Genomic DNA, 18880 nt, shown 5'->3' on the forward strand with positions numbered 1-18880 from the left:
GAGTTGCAAATCCGTTAGCAGCATGCTCAGGCTTATTTCTCAGTGTATGTCAAACAAATGTTGTGTCGTGGGTGTTGCCAACCGATTCAGCCGCTGTTATTGTTGTTCGTGGCGCTGTTAATGGGCATGCGTGGGAAATTCTGGTACCGACAATACCCTGGAACGTTTTCCCTGTTTGATCGCACGTGGAAGTTTAATTAGCCAATTATTGACCCGCAAACACAGCGATTTTCCGCCGAAAAGCGTAGGAAAATTTCGAAAAACCAAAACTTTTTTATTGGTTCCTTGCGAACTTTTTCGATCGAAATTGTGATTTATTTATAATGGCGAACATTTAAAATTAAATTCGTTTAAAAATAGCCGGACCGAAACGGTAAAATAAGCAGAAAAGTCAATTTATGATGGGATTCCTTCGCAGCCATGCCAGCCATTAGGGCCAATTTGTAAACGGCAACTAATTTGGCCCACAAATAAACAGCGAATAAAATTAAGGTGGGCCAAATACGCCAATGCGATTAATGGTGATTGCAAGGCTGATGTTGTAAGGCAATTAGATTGATTTTATTATTCGATTAGCTTAAAATTCGTATGGCCTACAAGTACAAGAGTCAGAGTTTGAAGTTGAAAATCGATTAGATATCGTTGTGCGCTATATGCTCGTTACTCTAGTTTGTCTAAGGACTACATATCACATATCCGGATATTATCTGTATTATATTTAGATGCTAGTAAAAACCTACACGCTACTTAACAAAGAAAAATCAATCAATTGGACGGGGAAGCATAGTTCCCTCAAAAAGGTACTTCTAGTAGTAGATCCGTGTAAAATTGTGTCCTGTTGTGAGGAAGTATTTGGGGTTTCTAGGCGATCTCTAATCATAAAGCGCTTGAAGCTTGAAAAGCAATTTGCATTTACCATTTGATGATGTTTTGCAATATTATCACAAAGTGTTCCTACAACATAGCCTAGACTTGCATGTAGCGATAATTGGCAGTCGAACCGCTGCGGTATTGGCCCTCGCTTAGCTTCACGTACTGCCCCAGGAAGTTGAGCACGATGGCGCTGCGGCACACATTGTGCAGACAGCCCAGCAGATGGGGCGTCAGGATGGTGGTCAATATGTAGGCCAGCTGGGGCATCCTGTCCGTGTGGCCCAGCGGGCACAGCCAGTAGCCCCGCCGCACGGCGTCCCTGGTGTGGTGTGTGATGAAGGCACAGAGTAGGGAGCCCAGCATAAGACTGGTCCGGAAGTAGTTCAAACAGGCGGTGCACATGTAAAACAGCAGCAACACCACTATAATGCTCGAGCAGTGGAGGAAGGGTCGCTTGGACAGATTGGTGGCATCCTGCGTGCGCGGTATAGGAACTTGGTTAGTGCGTGTTCAGCCTGGTTAGTGCATACTCACCTCCAGATACAGGGAACGAGCCTCCACAAAGTGGTCCAAGTCAATGAACGATGACACAACAAAGCAGGTGAAAATCAATATCCAGCCGAACAACTGCGAGGTGCGCTCGTAGAATTGTGTGGCGAACGTGATGCCCGTGAGTGCTCCAATGGCCGCATGTGTGGCATTGTCGGCCAGGGCCTTCAGCAGTGGATGCTGGGTCAGCTCCACGAAGTTGTCACCCAGCAGACACGTAATGGTCACCAAGGTTGTCAGCACAATTCGCATATAGACCATTGTGTGGCAGTGGGGCATCGATTTCTGTGTGTCTGCTCTACTTTTCCGGCTGGCGAGGCTCTGGTTTCCGGCAATTGGCAATTGGACGGATTCACTTGGTTGCCCTGGGCGCACTTACTCCTCCTGCTGTCGCTGCTCCACGTAATCTTCGCTGCGGTATTGGCCACGTACTGCTGGCATCTTGTTTACACGCAATTCGTGGTATTCCCGGCGATTGGCAAGGATATTTGTTGTGGATGTGCGCACACAAAAATATCAAACAATATTTGCTCGAGTAAATAAATACTTATCGATAGCATTCGGTGACCTCTCTATCGATGTTTTTACAGCAAGTAAATATACTGTAAGCCGTTACAAAATACCACGCAATCGAAATTCAAAATATCCGCTGTAACTGAAGTTATTTCATTATTTATTATTTACACAGGAATCTATTTCATACATATTTCTTATCGAGAACATAACAAACTATGCAAGTTCACTTCCAAAATGTGATCCGCAACCGGCTTTTCCATTATCTTTTCTATAGTACTATAAGATAAGGATACAGCTGTGTTTTCTCAGTTTTCACATTTATTAGAAAGCTAGATATATTTTCCATTTTTTTAATTGAAAATGTAAACCTTTTTATAAAATACCTGAATGATTAGGGCAAAAATAAGCCGCCGTGTATGATTTATAGCCCATCCAAGTGAATGTCAATGCAAGTACTTGTGATGATAAGACTAAAACAGACATACACAAAACACTCAAGTAAAATGCTTACCGATCGAAAATGACGTTAGAAAGTTACTTGTTGCTTTCGGGATTTACCTAACAAAGGGCTAAGTTTTATTTATAATTCATAATAATTTAACTATATTTGTAGAATCAGAAGCAGGCACTATAAACGTTGAAGGGATAGTATTTGCTCTTGATCGCCTGTCGAGCATGAGCCACACGCTCTCCATTGTGATACGAGTCCAAGATGGCATGGTCCTCGGCACTCAGCTTGAAGTCGAAGACATTGAAGTTCTCCTCGATGCGCTTGGGATTGGATGACTTGGGCAGCGGAATAGTGCCCAACTCAATCTGGAATTTGGTAATCATAATGAGAGATCCGCTGGAAGATTAAGCCTCAATCCAAATCCCTACCACATATCGGATGAGCACCTGGGCAATGGACTTGTTGTACTTGTCTGCGATGGCCTGCACCTTGCCATCGTACATGAAGGTGGGCGTCCTCAGCTCGGCATTGTGCCTGCCCAGTGGACTGAAGGCGGTCACCAGGATCCCATTCTTCTTGCAGAGAGCAATCAGATTTTTCTGATCCAACGCGGGGTGCACTTCAATCTGGTGACAGAATTATATTGTATGTTGAAAAACTTTAGTTAACTTTGTGTGGCTGACCTGATTGTGGATGGGCTTGATTTTGCAGTTGGCCAGCAGGCGCGTCAACTGCTCCTCGTTGAAGTTGGAAACGCCAATGCTTTTGGTGAGGCCCAGCTCTACCAACTTCTCCATGGCGCCCCAAGTGTCCAGGTAATCAATGTCCCTGTAGTTTGGAGTAAGTAAACGTAATAAGATAAGAGATAAGAAAAGGCGCATTTCACAATTACTTTTAAGTTTACTCACACAAGTTCCACCTCCCCATCGGCATCTTTGGGTATCAGTTCGTTATCTCCCCGATATTTGTAGGAGAAGGGCCAGTGAATCAGGTAGAGGTCAACGTAATCCAGCCCAATGTTCGCCAAGGTCTTTCGGCAGGCGTACTCCACCCTCTCCGGCTCATGGAAGTTGCACCAGAGCTGCGAAAGGATTAGTATTGGTCAAGGATTAGTTTATTGAGCCATGCCAACTGACCTTGGTGGTGATGAACATGTCCTCCCGCTTGATGACGCCCTCGGCAATCTTCTTCCGAACGGCCGCGCCCACTTCGGCCTCATTTCCGTAGAAGTAGGCGGTGTCGATGTGCCGGTAGCCCACATCAATCGCATGGAGAACTGCGCGTTCGCAATCGCCTTCCGTTGACTGAAATCACAAGTCATCAGTAACGTTAGCGGTTCTTCAAATGACGTTAACCCGGCAAACTGATAAGCGACATTCCTGATCCGTATCGAATCCGCCGCTATGATCAAGCACTCAATGTCATACCGCGAAGGTGCCCAGTCCGATTCCCTGGATGTGGGTTCCGTCGTTGTGCTTGAAGTAGTACTCCACTTTTCCGGTCATCTTTCCTGTTACAAAGTTGAACGCCGAATGCCCGGGTGGCTCGTTGCAGCCCAGTTATAAGGTTTTTCAATGGGCCCACAGAACCTTCAAAAGACCTTTTTCATTTGCAGATAAAAAAAGGCCATGTTGGCAAAAAAATAACTCGGAAATAGTTTCTAGCGTGGGAAATAGGGTATGCGCTAGTTGTCCTAATTAGTATGTTATGTGTTAGAAATTTTATTTTTAAAACGAGGAACTATACAGCTATATATTCGAAATGATCATTCAAAACATGTGTAAAATATCATTTTGAAATTTGTGGGAACACTTTTAAAAAACCTTTATCGATAGCTTGATAGTTTTGTGGCGCGCAAAGCTCATTCGTAAAGTAAACTTTATCGCTAGTTTTGTTTATTTACATATCACATGTGAGCTTGTTTATATGGTATTCCTTTTATTGCCTTTCATTTTTGGAATCTGCATTGCAGTTGTGAGTAATGGAATTCAGACAAGTGTTGGCGAAATTGCACTAAATTAAATGATCTTGATTAAGTGGAATTTTCCATGCCAAGCCTGCGCCAAAAACTAGATGATCGCGCGAAAGCTCTCTCTCAAATCATTAAATTTTAGCAGGGGTGTCCAAAAAAGGGATTAATTTATTGATAAATTGTATATCCCAAAAATTAATAAATTTCGTAATGTTTTCTTATGCGACTTGAAAGGACCTCTAGAGTAATTCTACTATAATTATTCAAGCTTAATACAAATGTAACCCCTTTGGAAATATTTACCACGCCACTGCAAGCTAGTAAGAAATAGTTGAAATATGAACACTAACAAAATACCTAAAATTAAAAATAAAGCGTTAATATGTAAAAAACAAGTGTGTTTGTTTTACTGATCTTCTTTCCAAAATATAATATAATTATAAAAAATAGGTAATGAAATAACAGATCTCAAACATAATGATTGCTGTATATTTTCAAAAACATATATTTACACAAAACATCAGATGTAACAACCTCTTTAATATCAAACAATGGACCTCCTTTTCGGCTCAAAACTCGATGTTAAATGGATAGTTCTTGCTCTTGATGGCGTGGGTCATGGGAATCAGGCGTTCTCCAGTGTGATACGAGTCCAGAACGGCATGATCCTCAGCATCCAGCTGGAAATCGAAGATCTTGAAGTTCTCCTCGATGCGCTTGGGATTGGAGGACTTGGGCAGCGGTATAGTTCCAATTTCAATCTATTTAGAAAGTAATAATCTTAGTAAGAACTTCTTGCTCATTAAACTTAGGTGCTAATCCTTACCAGATATCGGAGCACCACTTGGGCAGTGGACTTCTTGTACTTGTCTCCAATGGCCTGCACCTTGGCATCATAGATATAGTTGGGCGTCTTCTCGACAGGATTGGGTCTGCCCAGGGGACAATAGGCGGTCACCACAATGTCATTCTTCTTGCACAGCGCAATCAATTTCTTCTGGTTCAACGCAGGATGACACTCGATCTGGAAAATGGTCTATTAGGCATACGAAACCCTGGGGTAAAACCACAATTGACGCACCTGGTTGTGGATGGGCTTGATCTTGCAGTTGGCCAGCAGGCGAGTCAACTGCTCCGAGTTGAAATTGGATACGCCGATGCTCTTGGTCAGGCCCAGTTCCACCAGCTTCTCCATGGCGCGCCAGGTGTCCAGGTAATCGATATCGCTGTAATAGCAAAAATTTAACTCATTAAGGCTTTGACAAATACAAACTAAACACACCCACATTTGGCAAGTAATTGAGTAAATGAATAAATATGGTTATGCTACCCACTTGAGTTCCACCTCGCCCTTGGCATCGGTGGGCATCATCTCGTTGTCGCCGCGGTAGACATAGGAGTAGGGCCAGTGCATCAGGTAGAGATCCACGTACTGCAGTCCAAAGTTCTGCAGAGTCTTGCGGCAGGCGTACTCCACCCTCTCCGGCTCATGGAAGTGGCACCATAACTGCGAGTATACCATTACCATTTCAGGATGATTCCATAACTGTCTAACTAGAGCTCTCACCTTGGTGGTAATGTGGATGTCCTCCCGCTTGATGACGCCCTCGGCAATCTTCCGCTGGACAGCTGCACCCACTTCGTTCTCGTTCTCGTAGAAGTAGGCGGTGTCTATGTGCCGGTAGCCCACATCAATCGCATGCATCGTGGCCCGCTCGCAATCGCCACCAAGCGACTGAAAAACGGCGGATCATTTTATAATGGGATATTAAATGGTTCCAAACTGATAACCATCGAAGACGTGATCTTTGAGGCGTAACCTTACCGTGTAGGTGCCCAAGCCGATGGACTGAATTTGGGTGCCGTTGTTGTGCTTCACGTATGGAATTTTGCTGGACATCTTGGCGCTTCCGCAGTTGCTCGCTGACTGACTGAAGTAACCATCTCCATGGAGCTCTCTCACAAAGTTCTGAGGAAAGCTCTGGGTGTTTCGAAAAGCTGGCCAATATGGGCGGGAAGATAGGGTCCACCTATGGCCACACATCTGAAACGGTTTTTTGAAATTTGTAGTTGGGAGTATAAATAGATGTAATATACTTAAAGCTATGCAAGCTGATTCATTACCATTAGAAATTGAATTTTATAGAATATTAAAGCAAAGTTTGTCTAATTAATACTGTTACCCTAGTAACTTCTATGACTCCAGGATAATGTGGAATCTCGACTCAACACCACACCTATTTGTGAGAGGTATAAAAGCTTTGTGCCTTGGGTACTTTTGATGGGGCGCATGAGTGGAGCTTTTGTTGGAAGGACGGAACACTTTGGAAGCGGCACAACATCTGTTATTCAAAGAGGCACAATGTACCAGACCTTGCCACCGTCGCACAAGTGAAGGAATTTTCGATGCGCCTGGTGAGTTTCCACCCAAGGCATTTGGTGGATGTGTGCTCCAAGTCCAGCAGAAAATCTCTGTCTGGTTGCTAAAAAGTGTTACTGTGCTAATGGCTAAGGTTTAAATGCATACAGAGTAGCCTCTAGTTCGTTATATCCCCAAGTCCTTTAAAGGATCGAAGTGAAAGTGCGCTGCAATCTATAAATACTCCTTGGATACTGACTAGACCAAGTCCAAGTCCCACCAAGAGCCACCATTTCCACCTGCTCCAAGCTGGTTTCGCCTTGGTGTGGTCTAGTTTTTTGGAATTGCCATGGAGGTGTAGAAGGTGTAGAAGGTGACTGCCGTCGAGCCTTGGCTAGCTGAAAATTATTGTATTGTAATTTCAGTATACGCAGCACGCCGACCACTGCGCATGCCACAAAATCCGGACCCCCAGCTCACATCCCCTGCAATCGGGGCCAGCAGAAAAGCTGAGGGGCGGAGAAAAGTGGGTGGAACAGCAGGTGACACCTGCAGCAGCACCTGCCCATCGGGAGCTCAAGAAACTGGCTATCAAATATTACCCAACTTATGCAGTAAAAATACAAACAGGCAGCGGTTAGAACCTACTACTCAATGAACGCATGATATTGAAGGAAATCCAAGTAAACGAAGGAAATCAAACCAAAGAAATCAAAGACCTCAAAGGACATGAGTGCTTAACAGGCCAGAGAAAACAAGGAATACACGGAATCCCAAGCAAATAAAAGAATTCAAGAAGAAGCCAACTCTCGAAGAAACCCAAGATTCTAGGATCTAAAACCCAAAGGAACTGAAGAAGTAGATAATCTCTGAACTAAGAACCCAAAGTAATTCCAACAATGGCAGCTGTGGTCCACGGATGCAGCAGTCCGCGCCAGCGATCCTGCAACGGCAGCAGCTCACCAGGTGGCCACCACGGCTCCACGCCCTCCTCCGCCTACCCGACCATGCCCAAGTACTCGCGCACCGCCAGTCAGACACTGTACGCCACCAGTCAGCAGATATTCGGAGGTGGAGGCGGCATGGCGGATGCGAGCTATGGATACGGCATGTCCTCCTCCGGCGGACAGCGACCACTATCCGCTTCCGCGCTGCCGGAAACGGCGGCGGCCAGCCGGAACTATTGGGGCCACCACAACGCCTTCTATCACACGGGCGGCAGGCATTACAGCAAGAGGAAGTCCGCCGTGGAGCTGCTGGCGGAGTCCAAGCCGTTCTACATCAAATCCGAGGCGGTTTTCGAGCGACTGCAGCAGGCGAGCTATCGCAACGGTGGTGGCAACAACGGAGCCAGTGGGAAGCGAGGACGTCGGCCGGAGGAGTCGCATGGCCACCACTACGACATGGAGGACAGGCGGTATATGAGTCTCAATCTTAGTCGGCAGCAGCAGGTGCAACAGCAGGTGCAGCAGCAAGTGCAGCAGCAGCAGCAACAACAGCAGCAGCATCAGCAGCATCAGCAGCAGCAACAGCAGCAGTATCTGCACAACCACCATGCCCACCCACACCAGCACCCACACTCGCACTCCCGCCACGCCCAGGGCCAAGGTCAAGGACGAAACGGAGGCGCTGCCGTGAACAACAACCTCCTGCAGCACAAGCTGCGCATGCTGCTGGGTTCGGAGACGGGCAAGGAGCGCAACGGCGCCACCTTGAGGCGCCACGAGCTGAGCGACGGCAGCGCGGAGCTGCTGCCCACGGATTATGGCGAGGAGGAGATGGGCCATGGTCAGGCGGGCGCACTGCGTATACCGCCGCCCCTCTACATGCCCACCACTCACGGCTATGGGCGGGACGGCGAGGAGCCACTGGTGCTCACCGAGAACTATCGACCCATCAGTCCGCCCGCCGAATATGCTGCAAAGTCGGGACAGGCTCACAACGATCGATACAGGTGAGTTATAGGGCTTAACTACTTTATAGGGCAACTTAAAGTTAATGAAATGGGTTGTGAGACCTATGAGTTAGTAATCATCAATGCTACATCCGCAGTTGAGAATCATCAGTTAGTAACATGCCTGAAAGTATGCAACTTATATTTATTCGGAAAACACTATTGACTCGTTACTCCGAATTTCGGAGTCTTAAAGCATAATTTAAATATGCATTGCATACTTTTAGGCACAATTCGAAACTAATTCAACAGAAGTTGAACTTAATTACATGATTCCTTACCATTTACCAGATACAACTACCAGCGCTCGTACTCGCACTCCCACGAGGTGCCTAACACGGGCGAGGATCGCAGCGCTCCCTATCCCTCCGGCGACTACAACATCAATAGCCACAAGTCGCTGCCGGATCTGCACACGCAGATAAGTCGCCACTCGCCGCACAGCGAGATCCTGAGCTGCTGCAGCCGTGGCAATCGATCGATCAAGTCCGCCGGCGAGTCCTCGATAAACCGCGACTCCGGCGGCAGTTCCGGTCACTACACCCATCGCAGCGAGCCCTGCTACAAGAGGGAGCGGCAGCGCGAAGTGGCCGGCAGTGCGGCACCGGCGAGCGGTACGATCAAAAGCTGCTGCACCTTGGTGGCCGCCACTCGCCGGGACAGTGGCTCCTCCACCCAGCACAGTGCCAACTCCTACTGTGGCTATGTCACGCCCGCCGGCGACTACACCGGCATGGCTGGTGGCCGGAATACGGAGTGCTTGGATTGCCGCTGCAAACAGGACACCACAATGGGCTCGGATTATCTGCTGAACTTCACGCCCACACCGGAGGTGCCAGAGGCCTTCCAGGATGACTACACGCCGACGCCGCCATCGCCCAGGCTGAAGACGCAAACGCCACGATACTCGAGCTCCTCCAGCCAGCAGCTGCACACCAGTTCGCAGGGCTACACGAGCATCAATCACTCGCAGAGCTCGCTGGTCCAGAGCCCCGGATCGGCGCCATCCGTGGACGACATCAGTCCGCCGCCCATTCAGTTCAAGAGGCAGCGATGCATACGCTTCAAGAACAGGAATCGACTGCCAGTTCAAGGAGGTAGGAACTCAGATTAACTAAAGGTTTATATTTAGGCACATCATCATTGGTTTATAATTTTCCTGTAGAAATGGGAGGACCACCAGGATCAGGAGGAGGCCTTGTAGCCCCAGGATCTGGAGGAATGGGCACAGCCAGCGGTGTGCTGGCTGCCTACAAGCAGCATCGGGGCAGCGTGGACCATGAGAACGTCTTCTTCCCCAAAGGTTTCTCCTCGGAGGTGTACCACAACAGCTTGGACATGGAGCGGGAGGCGCTGAATGCCAGCATTTCGGAGCTGGAGAAGTTCTTCGATCGCCTGGGACTGAATGACGAGGCCTTCCACGAGATCTACAGCCAACCGAGGCGGCACCACTCGGAAACGGATGACGCCTCCGATGATTCCAGCACGGTCTTCTTTTCGGACGTGAGCACCGTGGACTCGATGAGATTGCCGGACAGCACGGAAACCCAGCCGCAGACCACACAGGCGTATAGACCCTCGGAGCCGCCGTCGATTGTCGAGCGGAATGCCAGGATCATCAAGTGGCTGTGCAACTGCAAGAAGATGCAGTGCACCTGAGAATCGCCGGGCCAGTGCAGCTGCGGATACGGATTTGGATTTCGATTTGGATTTGGATTCGGACGTTAAGTGCTCCACTGATTTAATGGATTCCACACGACCACCCCGTTTAGCACACGACTGCGAATTAATGCAAAATATATACAAATCACAGATGGGTGGGTGATTTTGGGGGAATGCAGGATCGCCATAAGGACGAAAAGTAATCTGTCGAATTTTAGCTTTTCACTATATAGAACATCATTTCTGTTGGCTAACAAAAAAAGGAAAATAGCATATATGCAATTGACTTTATACAACTAATAGTCAGATTTCGTTTTAACCAATATAACAATTTTTTAATGGCACTTGTTTTCCTTACAATGTTAAGAGCCGCAAAAATCAAAGGATTTAATACAAAGTACTCGAAAAAAGAAGAAGATTATTGTAAACATATTTCCATGCTACTAATATATGCAGAAAATATATCAAATCATTTGTTGAACTTGCAAAAACCAAGAGAAAAACTTAAACACATTTCAAACAGTAAAAATAAAAGAGCATACAAATGAAAATGATCAATACAACATTCCTAACAAAAACCCACAATTTCAGTTAGTTTTTTAAATTGAATATTGAGTTCACAAATAAGCAAATTATCAAGCATTACTCGGAGATTACTTTTGGCCCCTATGTTGTGTTAATCCAAAACAAACACCCACCTGTCCACAAAAACACTGCTCAAAAAGTCAAGTTAAGTCAGTTGAATGTTTCGAACATGATTAGCATGGTTAGCCTCACCTACCTGTACAATGGAACTAGGAATTACGAGCTGGAGTCTCGATTTTGGATGTGAGTTTCTCCTCTTTTAAGCTGCGACCGTTCTCGCGCAGATCAATTACACCATTGATATTTGTATTGCCAACGGTAATGATAATGATAATGATATTGTCTTACGTATACTAATCAACTAGCAAGCGATCGTTCATATTACTCTTATACACAGCGGTATTATTAGATGAATTATTGTACAATTAGTTCTCGTAACTTGAATATACTTACATATAAACGACTAGTTGCCAAAACCAGATACAAAAAGAAACAGTACACGAAACCACTAAAACCAAAAAAACAAATTGAAATTGAAATGAACCTACCTATTTATGTAATTGTACATGGTTTGCATGGCGAATAAATAAAATATTTATGATTATCAAATTAATTGAAATATATATAGAAAATCAATGGAGAAAAAGTTGTTTTATTATTTTGTGCTGTTTGTAACTTTAAGCCATTGATGGAGTTTTACAATCTCTTTAGTTCACTATCAAACGGGAATTTTGAATTTGGCGGTAAGCAAACCGGGCAACAGAGCTGCCAGATCGTGGACATAGCAAGTGTTGTTTACCGATTCGGCGTTGCCAAGCTATCAAATGCAACTGTTAAGATTTTTAAAAAGTGAAAATTTATTTTCATATGAAACACAGATGTAATAAAGTATATAACTTATTTATTTATAATTTATAATTTTAAGTAACAGAATTTTATGTTTATTTAGGAAATGTACCTCACGTTTATTGTTGTATACAACTATTATTAAAAATCCTGAATAAAAGTGGATTATCTCATTGAAACTGTTGCATGACCCACATATTAAAACACCTGTGGGATCTGGAAGTATATATATAGAGCGATTTGAGGTAGTAAGTTATTATCAGTGCATGACTTTGAACTGACTGCAGCTGAGATGAGGAAATTAGTTATATCCCTAGCAGTGCTGCAACTGATATCCCTCTCCTTGGGTCATAATGTAAGCTGGAGTGTTGGGAATCTATTTCTTGTGATCCCTTAGAACTGCATCCTCTAGAATCCCTGGGAGCAGCAGCCCACACCGATAAAGAAGGTGCCAGTGCCAGTGCCTGTTCCGGTGCCAGTTCCCGTGCCAGTTCCTGTTTATCCCAAAGATGGCGGTGCTGGTGGAGGAGGCGGCGGAGGAAGCGGCAGTGGAGGTGGAGGCGGCGGGGGAAGCGGAAGTGGTGGAGGTGGCGGCGGCGGAAGCGGAAGTGGAGGTGGAGGTGGTGGCGGGGGCGGTGGCGATGTCGGCGGTACTTGCCCGCGTCCTTCGCCCGAAGCTTTACGGGTAAGTGTGGATTAAACAAAATCCCTTGGACAGCTTTAAGCTCCAAACTCCATACCGATCTCTCTGCTCCACGTTGCAGTGCCTTCGGGAATGGGCCTGTCAGTACGTCATCCGGCTGGATCTGCGGTAAGTGGCAACTTCCGGTTGAGTTCTCCAGGATATTCTCGCTCATATATCTGCTCCTTTTCGTGCAATTGCTTTGACAGCTGCCTGCTCACCTTAAATGGCAACCCATTGCTGGGCAATCTCATTTCCATACCCGGCATCACCGGCGGCGGCAGCAGCAGCGGCGGCGGTGGCATCTTGGGTGGTCTCCTGGGTGGCAAATAGGACCAGGCGGTGGCGGTGGCGGTGGCGAAAATGTGCTCACATTAAACCCAATAAACTTGCTGCCGCACTGGCGAAAAAATTGTATTCCTTCAAAGGATTTCGAAAGAGGAAACTGCTTCATATAAATTTAATTTTAAATTGAAAATGCTTTCCTTTCTTAAAAATTTATTGCTACCGAAGCTGCATAAGATTTATCATATAAACTGGCATTATGTTCAACTAAAATTGTTTCATTTAAAAATAAAATAGGTAAACATTCCATTACTGTTTCCACATTTATTATATAAATATAACCTAATTGGTAGTAACTGGAGATATAAAATGCAACGCGGCTAAAAAGGATAAAAGCTCAAGCCGTAGATCCTGCGGACATGGCGGTGCCGGGCTCTCCGTGAGCAGCTGGGGCAGCGATTGCGCTCCCGCAGGACCTTGTGGATGCACTTGAGCCCGAAGAGGTGGCCACAGGGCAGGGACACCAGGGAATGCCTGCCATCTGGCTCACAATTCCGTTCGCAGATGGAGCAGACTCTGATTTCGTACATGTAGTCCAGTGCCTCGTTGACCGCATTCACCTGGCCGAGCATCTGGGCAATGCGATCCACGAGCGGAGTGGTGGACTCACATTGCGATATGGCTTCCTCCAAACTGGAGAGCAGCTCCTCGCGCCTGCTGTGGTATAGATGCATCCGTGAAGTGCTCGATTCCAGTTGGTCTAGTTGCTGTTCTGGAGTGGCTGTTCTGGACTCCTCGGCAGTCAGCTGTTGAAGGTCCTTCTCCTGCTTCTGCAGCTGCTCCAACAAGTCCTCGATTTTATGTAGATGTGACATTATTACGTATGAACTTTGACATCTAGCTTCGAATTCTACTTGGAGAGGTAGTCAGACTCAAACTGAGACTCAAAACTAAATAATCTAAAATAATCATAAGCAGAATCCCACATCTCCTGATTGCCAAACCTTTTTTCACTGTGTACGAGTGCCATTGGCTTGGACGGAATCGAATTGAGAATCGGGCGGGGGACACGGATTGGAATTGCTGCTCCTGTTAATGGGCAGCCAATAATCCTTAGTATTGGCATCGGTGTAAAAATGGCGATAATCGCTGGCATAACCGTTAACTTGATTATTGTTTAAGTGCCACGCAATTAAGCCGGGCAATTCTCAAATTAGCCTGGATGGTCGGGCACTCATGGCTTATTTTCAATATGACCATTGCCATCTCATCTCATCTGCCATGTCCTTAGGTCCTTGGGTCCTTGGCTCCTGCAATTGAACTCCTGGCCTTAAACTTTAAAGTATTGGCAGTTGGAGGTGCCTGCGAGAAGCTTGTGCTCTCGAATAAAGTCGCAAATCATTGAAGCATATGCAATTATTCATTTTGAGGTTGAATGCGCTCGAACGCACACAATGATACAAGAACACGGTCCTGGCAGCCTCTCTCTGTGTGTGTGTGTGTGTGAGTGCGCGTTGGTGTATCTCTGTGTGTGTGCGAGTGCAAATACTCGCTTATATGTGATTGTACGCAGTGAAATTTAAATTCAGGAGCTGTTTCTTAAACGAGGATGCTCCATAAAACTCGCTTTTACTACGCATAGTTTTCGTCGCTTTTTTGTGGCATTTCTTCTGGGGTTTTTTCCGTTTGCTTTTTTCCTTTATACAGCCACATTTTTTTTTTCTCCTTCTGCGCCAAGTATTTTTGCCTTCCTTTTAATGCCCTCTTGATTGCAGCCCGATTTCGTCTGCAGATAAAGCAGAAACCCCCTCTCAACCCGCAAAACCGCCGCGAAGGACACTCCATCTTGGTTAATCCATCACTTGCATCCAATGGCTCAATAGTCTGGGACCTTCCAATTTCCTTTGCCCTTTTATAATTAACTTTATGTGTATGTATTTAGTTTTATTGCTCGTTAGACGGCCGGGCTGTGCTGTGAGACAATGAAACAACAATTTGTGATCGCCCCCAATCAGCCAGGACTCCCCAAAAAATCCACCAAGACCCCAAACGACCAACACCCATGCCCTTTCCCTTTCCCCAATAAAGCCGAACCGCAACGTGTGTAGGCCATTTTGGAGTTTCACTCGGGCCAGCCGTTGCCATTATATTAATTACGAACGTTTGCGCCACACAGCTTCCTGGCCAGGACCCATCCTGCAGTCCTGTTTTCCCGTTGTCCTGGTGTCCTTCCATCCGCCCATTTGAGGGGTGCCCGCTACTCCCTAATGGGCACAACAAGTAAATCACACTCAAAGCTCCAAGGCGATTCCAACGACGAGGACTGCGAGGACTCCAAAGCCGAAACTCAAACCGAAACTGAACTGAAACTGAAGCTGAAGCTGAAACAGAAACTGAAACCCAAAAGGACCGAATAATTTCCATTGAATGTGTGAAACTTGCACAGCTCTTAACGAGCTTGGGTCCACAGAAATTCACAAATTCAGAAATTCATTTAAGCGCGCCAGACAGGACGCACAATTCCTGCCTGGTTGGTTATGGCGATGGTGACGAAGTCCTTTGGTGGGAATGGCATCGTTTAAAGCGACTTAACGTGCCTGGTAATTTTGTAAATTGTACAAATAATTGAGTTAGAGAACTCTTTTAAGTTTATTTTAAACAGGGTCACGACCCTCTTGAACTCGCCAAAACATGGATTTATTTGCAGAGCAAAGTAGGCTTCTCTTTCATCAAATGTGTTAATTATTAAAGCCATGATTAATAGCGAAATAGTTGTCATATTTTTGTGGTATGCACATAAGTGAAATTAATGGTGCAAATGATTTATTGAGAAGCAATTGCTTACCATTTGATTTAAACTCATTTGAATTACGCCCCTTAAAAAAAAGTAATTAAAGCTCAGGAGTGTTTACTTCCCCCCTCTAAAATAGTAAGTTAAAACTGTTCTTATTTAAATATTTATTTTGCATTTAAGTATATAGCATTTCAACGCTGATTGGTTTGATGAACTTAACTCGTAGACTCGTAGAAATAAGTTTAAGCAGCAGTTCTGCACTTATTCAATTCCTTAATCCGTTTTTCCTTTGATGGCCTCAAAGCTGGCTATATCCGATACCGTGGAGCTGGTCGGAGCAGGAGCAGCGGATGTGGCTGGTGGGTTTGTAGTTTCCGCCTCGGGAGATTCGGTGACGAGACTCTGCGAAAAAAGCAGAAAAATGATAAGAAATTCAATTGGCTTTTAGATAAAAATATCTTAATAAACGAGATATACATATACTCGACTTGAATGGAAAACTACATAAATATATAATATTATAATAATAATAATATATATTAAATAGAATTAAAAGGAACATTGCATTTTTTCTAATTTGCATCTTTCTTCTGAATATTTTTTTAACTATCTGTGTAGTAAGAACTAAGTTCTACAAGTTCTTATGCGTATGCATGTTGTTCAGAAAACGAGGTTGCTTCAAATAAAGTCCACCTAATGCTGCAGTAGGAGTAAAAGTCCTTCGGACTCACCTTCAATTCGGTTTCCTTGAAGGCCTCGGCGAGTCCTGGATGGATTTCGCTGAGCGGCTCATCGCCATGTCGAATGTAGACGGGCACATGACCTTTGCGGGGCTCCAGCTCCTGGAAGGGCGCAGCTGTGGGAGAGTTTAATTACACGCCATTAAATTATGTTTCGCTTCATATTTCCACTTTTCCACATTTCCACTTTTCCATTTGTGCGGCTTATCAGCTGGTTAATCTTGCGCCGCCTTGGCTATGACATACACCCGGAAGCCTTGAATCACGACAAAGCGTAATTATGACTAACGAGCAAGAGCTTTGGGCCCCAAGACCCCCACAAATAACTACGCCTCTGGCTGACTGGCTGACTGGCTGACTGGAGGTTCTGGCGCTTGAAAAAACCTGTTTTTCGGCGCTCTCATGCCAAAACAATAGCCGCGAATATTTCAAGCAGATGTGCCATTAATATTAAGTATTTAGTGCTCGTAAATGTACGAGCAACATCATATTCCCAGGCGCATACATTCATTCACTTACCCTCGGTGAGAAGTGCGACAACCAGGAACACCACAAATCCCAGCAAGATGCTCTTTCCCAGGCTGGCGGATGTCTTGACCATGGCTAAGTATTCTCTGTTGGGAACTTCTCGCGATTTAATGGCGAACTGCGGACTGCGATCGACGCGACTCCAGACTCGAGACTCAGGCTAGATCGGCCATTGTCCAAGCTTAAATCTGACTCGACTTCAGCAAACTTTTGCCGGGCCAATTACTCATGGGTAGCAGCATCCAGGCACTGAGAGAAATCACTCACTGACTGGCATGAATTTAATCGAAATTGCTGTTTTTTTAATATATGCAAAGCAATTAAATATATAATCAATAATTATAAGGGCAGCTAATCACTTCAGCTTATTAAGTTTCAAATTTACTTAAAATATGCTAAAATGATAGAAAAATATTTTACAGTGTGGGATTTTTACCAAGCTGTGTTATAATCACTTTGTATCCACTCTTCCTACCCTTGAACCTCTCTCACCTCTGCAAGCGCCAACGCTGCTCCCCTTTTCTCGCAGTGCACGCGCAATGATGATGGCTCCAATGATGGCTGGTAATGAAGCTGTCGGCGAACTTTTCTCGCTGTGGTGGGGCACAAAAAGCTTGGGGCTTCGCGGCAATTGCCAGAGTTTGATGGTGAGTGGATGAAGGTGGGGCATGGGGGGCATTGCAAAAACAGCAAGGGCATGGGGGCATCAGGGGTTCTAACCTAGCATTTAGTGGCCTGTGGCGTTCCACTCCTGCGACGCCAACACACTCTGATTCCGCTCCTCAAACTCAAACGTTATTCTATTTTTTTTAAACCATTTTTTTCCGTTTTTTTTTGTAACTTGTTTCAAATTAATTGGGTCGTTAGAGAAGCCATTTGCGCGAAGAGGTTCGTCTTTTTTGCGCCCTGCTGCCAGTTATTTGGTCGCACTCCGCACTCTCCTTTCGAATTGTTTGCCCACTTTCGTTTTTGTTGAGTATTCAAATCGAGAAATTGCTGACATCTGTGAATGAAATGCCGCGGGTCGTCGCTTGGCTTGGATTCGGTTTTTGGTTGTACTGCACCGGCGTAAATCGGAATACAAGTACTTGTATCTGCCTGCGATTACGCCATTGAATGCAAGTGGAGGAGGACTCTCGAATCCGGTGGATTGGCAGGAGGCCTACTCAACTTGTGTGTGTGTGTGTGTGTGTGTGTTTGCCCGGCTCGATTGTTCCGCGTCCTTGATACAATTCCATTTTGATTTCGGCATTTCAAACCTGCCCCCTGCCCTTGGCCGCACAGATTGCGAATCAAATTGTTGGGCAAATATTCAACAGAGTAAATATGTTTATGCCGAATCAAGCAATTTCATTTAAACACACTCCACATGACGAGGCACTTGTCCCCCCTTTTCTGAGTGTGTGTGTCTGTGTGTGTGTGTGCCTGGCCCCATCCAGATTCTGATATAATGCTCAAGTGCTGCAGCTACTCTAGACATATATCTACTATACTATACTATATACTATATGAATGCCGCTTGTTGACTGAATGTGGCTGCCACATTTGCATTGAATCGAAGCGAATCAGCGATGCATAGTTTATTAGTTGCGCTGTAATTTGCCCTTAAAACAATGCCATCTAAACAAATCACTCCCTCTACTCCCCTTTTACTTTCAGTGTAACTCACTGGTACTGGATTCAAGTGCACTCAAAGTGCGTGTTCTCTGTGGGCCATTGAATTAACTTTCATTGAAGTCCGACCATTTCGAGTGGTTCTATTAATTAAAGTTTCAAAAAGTGAGCAAGCAGTTAAATGCAATTATATAATCATATATATGCAATGATAGGTGGTTAAAGAATTCATTTATATATGAAAATAAGTGCTTAAAGAATTAATTTATATATGAAAATAGGTGCTTAAAAAATTAATTCATGTATGAAAATAGGTGCTTAAAAAATTAATTTATATATGAAAATAGGTGCTTAAAGAATTCATTTAAATAAAGTGCTGTTGAGTGTACATTTGAATTTTAAACCCCTCATACTTAATGACACCTAATTGTATTTTCCATAATTTTACAAATGAATAAATCTATAGAAAA

General features: G+C 45.1%; 7 protein-coding genes across 10 annotated transcripts; 2 read left to right on the forward strand and 5 right to left on the reverse strand.

The window, feature by feature from the left end:
* Positions 1-534: 534 nt before the first annotated feature.
* LOC120449697 (transmembrane protein 267) lies at positions 535-1962 on the reverse strand. Its single transcript, XM_039632313.2, has 2 exons — positions 1408-1962; positions 535-1347 (listed from the first exon to the last, which is right to left on the reverse strand). The coding sequence occupies exons 1-2, from the start codon at positions 1699-1701 to the stop codon at positions 967-969; spliced, it is 675 nt and encodes a 224-aa protein (XP_039488247.1). The 5' UTR covers positions 1702-1962; the 3' UTR covers positions 535-966.
* A 517-nt stretch (positions 1963-2479) lies between these two features.
* Positions 2480-3957, reverse strand: LOC120448256 (aldo-keto reductase family 1 member B1). The gene is made up of 6 exons (XM_039630173.1): positions 3817-3957; positions 3526-3693; positions 3298-3470; positions 3073-3217; positions 2818-3015; positions 2480-2754 (listed from the first exon to the last, which is right to left on the reverse strand). The coding sequence occupies exons 1-6, from the start codon at positions 3892-3894 to the stop codon at positions 2554-2556; spliced, it is 963 nt and encodes a 320-aa protein (XP_039486107.1). The 5' UTR covers positions 3895-3957; the 3' UTR covers positions 2480-2553.
* An 872-nt stretch (positions 3958-4829) lies between these two features.
* Positions 4830-6281, reverse strand: LOC120449692 (aldo-keto reductase family 1 member B1). Its single transcript, XM_039632307.2, has 6 exons — positions 6187-6281; positions 5929-6096; positions 5696-5868; positions 5443-5587; positions 5188-5385; positions 4830-5122 (listed from the first exon to the last, which is right to left on the reverse strand). Exons 1-6 carry the CDS (start codon positions 6259-6261, stop codon positions 4931-4933), a joined length of 951 nt encoding a protein of 316 aa, XP_039488241.1. The 5' UTR covers positions 6262-6281; the 3' UTR covers positions 4830-4930.
* Positions 6282-6743: 462 nt separating this feature from the next.
* On the forward strand, positions 6744-11496 carry LOC120449772 (homeotic protein female sterile). Of its 3 annotated transcripts, none has more exons than XM_039632412.1 (4): positions 6744-7093; positions 7146-8674; positions 8966-9771; positions 9840-11496. In XM_039632412.1, exons 2-4 carry the CDS (start codon positions 7620-7622, stop codon positions 10331-10333), a joined length of 2355 nt encoding a protein of 784 aa, XP_039488346.1. In that variant the 5' UTR covers positions 6744-7093; positions 7146-7619; the 3' UTR covers positions 10334-11496. The 3 variants fall into 3 exon arrangements, with proteins under 3 accessions (XP_039488346.1, XP_039488347.1, XP_039488345.1); XM_039632413.1 differs by having other exon boundaries at positions 7155-8674; XM_039632411.1 differs by having other exon boundaries at positions 6744-8674.
* Positions 11497-12059: 563 nt separating this feature from the next.
* On the forward strand, positions 12060-12782 carry LOC120449787 (heavy metal-associated isoprenylated plant protein 33). Its single transcript, XM_039632427.1, has 5 exons — positions 12060-12122; positions 12180-12282; positions 12322-12452; positions 12532-12578; positions 12659-12782. The coding sequence occupies exons 1-5, from the start codon at positions 12060-12062 to the stop codon at positions 12780-12782; spliced, it is 468 nt and encodes a 155-aa protein (XP_039488361.1).
* A 261-nt stretch (positions 12783-13043) lies between these two features.
* Positions 13044-13664, reverse strand: LOC120448860. The gene has a single exon (XM_039631070.1). It carries the CDS (start codon positions 13607-13609, stop codon positions 13115-13117), a length of 495 nt encoding a protein of 164 aa, XP_039487004.1. The 5' UTR covers positions 13610-13664; the 3' UTR covers positions 13044-13114.
* A 2020-nt stretch (positions 13665-15684) lies between these two features.
* Positions 15685-16966, reverse strand: LOC120448624. 2 transcript variants are annotated; one of them, XM_039630742.1, is made up of 3 exons: positions 16788-16966; positions 16266-16384; positions 15685-15936 (listed from the first exon to the last, which is right to left on the reverse strand). In XM_039630742.1, exons 1-3 carry the CDS (start codon positions 16867-16869, stop codon positions 15802-15804), a joined length of 336 nt encoding a protein of 111 aa, XP_039486676.1. In that variant the 5' UTR covers positions 16870-16966; the 3' UTR covers positions 15685-15801. The 2 variants fall into 2 exon arrangements, with proteins under 2 accessions (XP_039486676.1, XP_039486675.1); XM_039630741.1 differs by having other exon boundaries at positions 15689-15930; positions 16260-16384; positions 16788-16962.
* Between the last annotated feature and the right edge of the window lie 1914 nt (positions 16967-18880).

Source organism: Drosophila santomea, chromosome 3L, assembly GCF_016746245.2.
Source record: "Drosophila santomea strain STO CAGO 1482 chromosome 3L, Prin_Dsan_1.1, whole genome shotgun sequence".
In the NCBI taxonomy this organism is placed as follows: Eukaryota; Metazoa; Arthropoda; class Insecta; order Diptera; family Drosophilidae; genus Drosophila; species Drosophila santomea.

Bases quoted from the DNA above. Each gene is read 5' to 3' on its own strand.
- LOC120449697 (XM_039632313.2), bottom strand. From the start codon at position 1,701: ATGCCCCACTGCCACACAATGGTCTATATGCGAATTGTGCTGACAACC. The intron at 1,348-1,407 runs GTGAGTATGCAC...CCGCGCACGCAG, and splicing joins CTCGTTCCCTGTATCTGGAG to GATGCCACCAATCTGTCCAA.
- LOC120448256 (XM_039630173.1), bottom strand. From the start codon at position 3,894: ATGACCGGAAAAGTGGAGTACTACTTCAAGCACAACGACGGAACCCAC. The intron at 3,218-3,297 runs GTGAGTAAACTT...TCCAAACTACAG, and splicing joins GATGGGGAGGTGGAACTTGT to GGACATTGATTACCTGGACA. The intron at 2,755-2,817 runs GTAGGGATTTGG...ACCAAATTCCAG, and splicing joins AGGTGCTCATCCGATATGTG to ATTGAGTTGGGCACTATTCC.
- LOC120449692 (XM_039632307.2), bottom strand. From the start codon at position 6,261: ATGTCCAGCAAAATTCCATACGTGAAGCACAACAACGGCACCCAAATT. The intron at 6,097-6,186 runs GTAAGGTTACGC...GCCGTTTTTCAG, and splicing joins TCGGCTTGGGCACCTACACG to TCGCTTGGTGGCGATTGCGA. The intron at 5,123-5,187 runs GTAAGGATTAGC...CTTTCTAAATAG, and splicing joins AAGTGGTGCTCCGATATCTG to ATTGAAATTGGAACTATACC.
- LOC120449772 (XM_039632411.1), top strand. From the start codon at position 7,620: ATGGCAGCTGTGGTCCACGGATGCAGCAGTCCGCGCCAGCGATCCTGC. The intron at 8,675-8,965 runs GTGAGTTATAGG...ACCATTTACCAG, and splicing joins GCTCACAACGATCGATACAG to ATACAACTACCAGCGCTCGT. The intron at 9,772-9,839 runs GTAGGAACTCAG...ATTTTCCTGTAG, and splicing joins TCGACTGCCAGTTCAAGGAG to AAATGGGAGGACCACCAGGA.
- LOC120449787 (XM_039632427.1), top strand. From the start codon at position 12,060: ATGAGGAAATTAGTTATATCCCTAGCAGTGCTGCAACTGATATCCCTC. The intron at 12,283-12,321 runs GTGCTGGTGGAG...GCGGCAGTGGAG, and splicing joins TGTTTATCCCAAAGATGGCG to GTGGAGGCGGCGGGGGAAGC. The intron at 12,453-12,531 runs GTAAGTGTGGAT...TCCACGTTGCAG, and splicing joins CTTCGCCCGAAGCTTTACGG to TGCCTTCGGGAATGGGCCTG.
- LOC120448860 (XM_039631070.1), bottom strand. From the start codon at position 13,609: ATGTCACATCTACATAAAATCGAGGACTTGTTGGAGCAGCTGCAGAAG.
- LOC120448624 (XM_039630742.1), bottom strand. From the start codon at position 16,869: ATGGTCAAGACATCCGCCAGCCTGGGAAAGAGCATCTTGCTGGGATTT. The intron at 16,385-16,787 runs GTAAGTGAATGA...ACTCTCCCACAG, and splicing joins TGTCGCACTTCTCACCGAGG to CTGCGCCCTTCCAGGAGCTG. The intron at 15,937-16,265 runs TTGAAGGTGAGT...TTTCTGCTTTTT, and splicing joins AGGCCTTCAAGGAAACCGAA to TCGCAGAGTCTCGTCACCGA.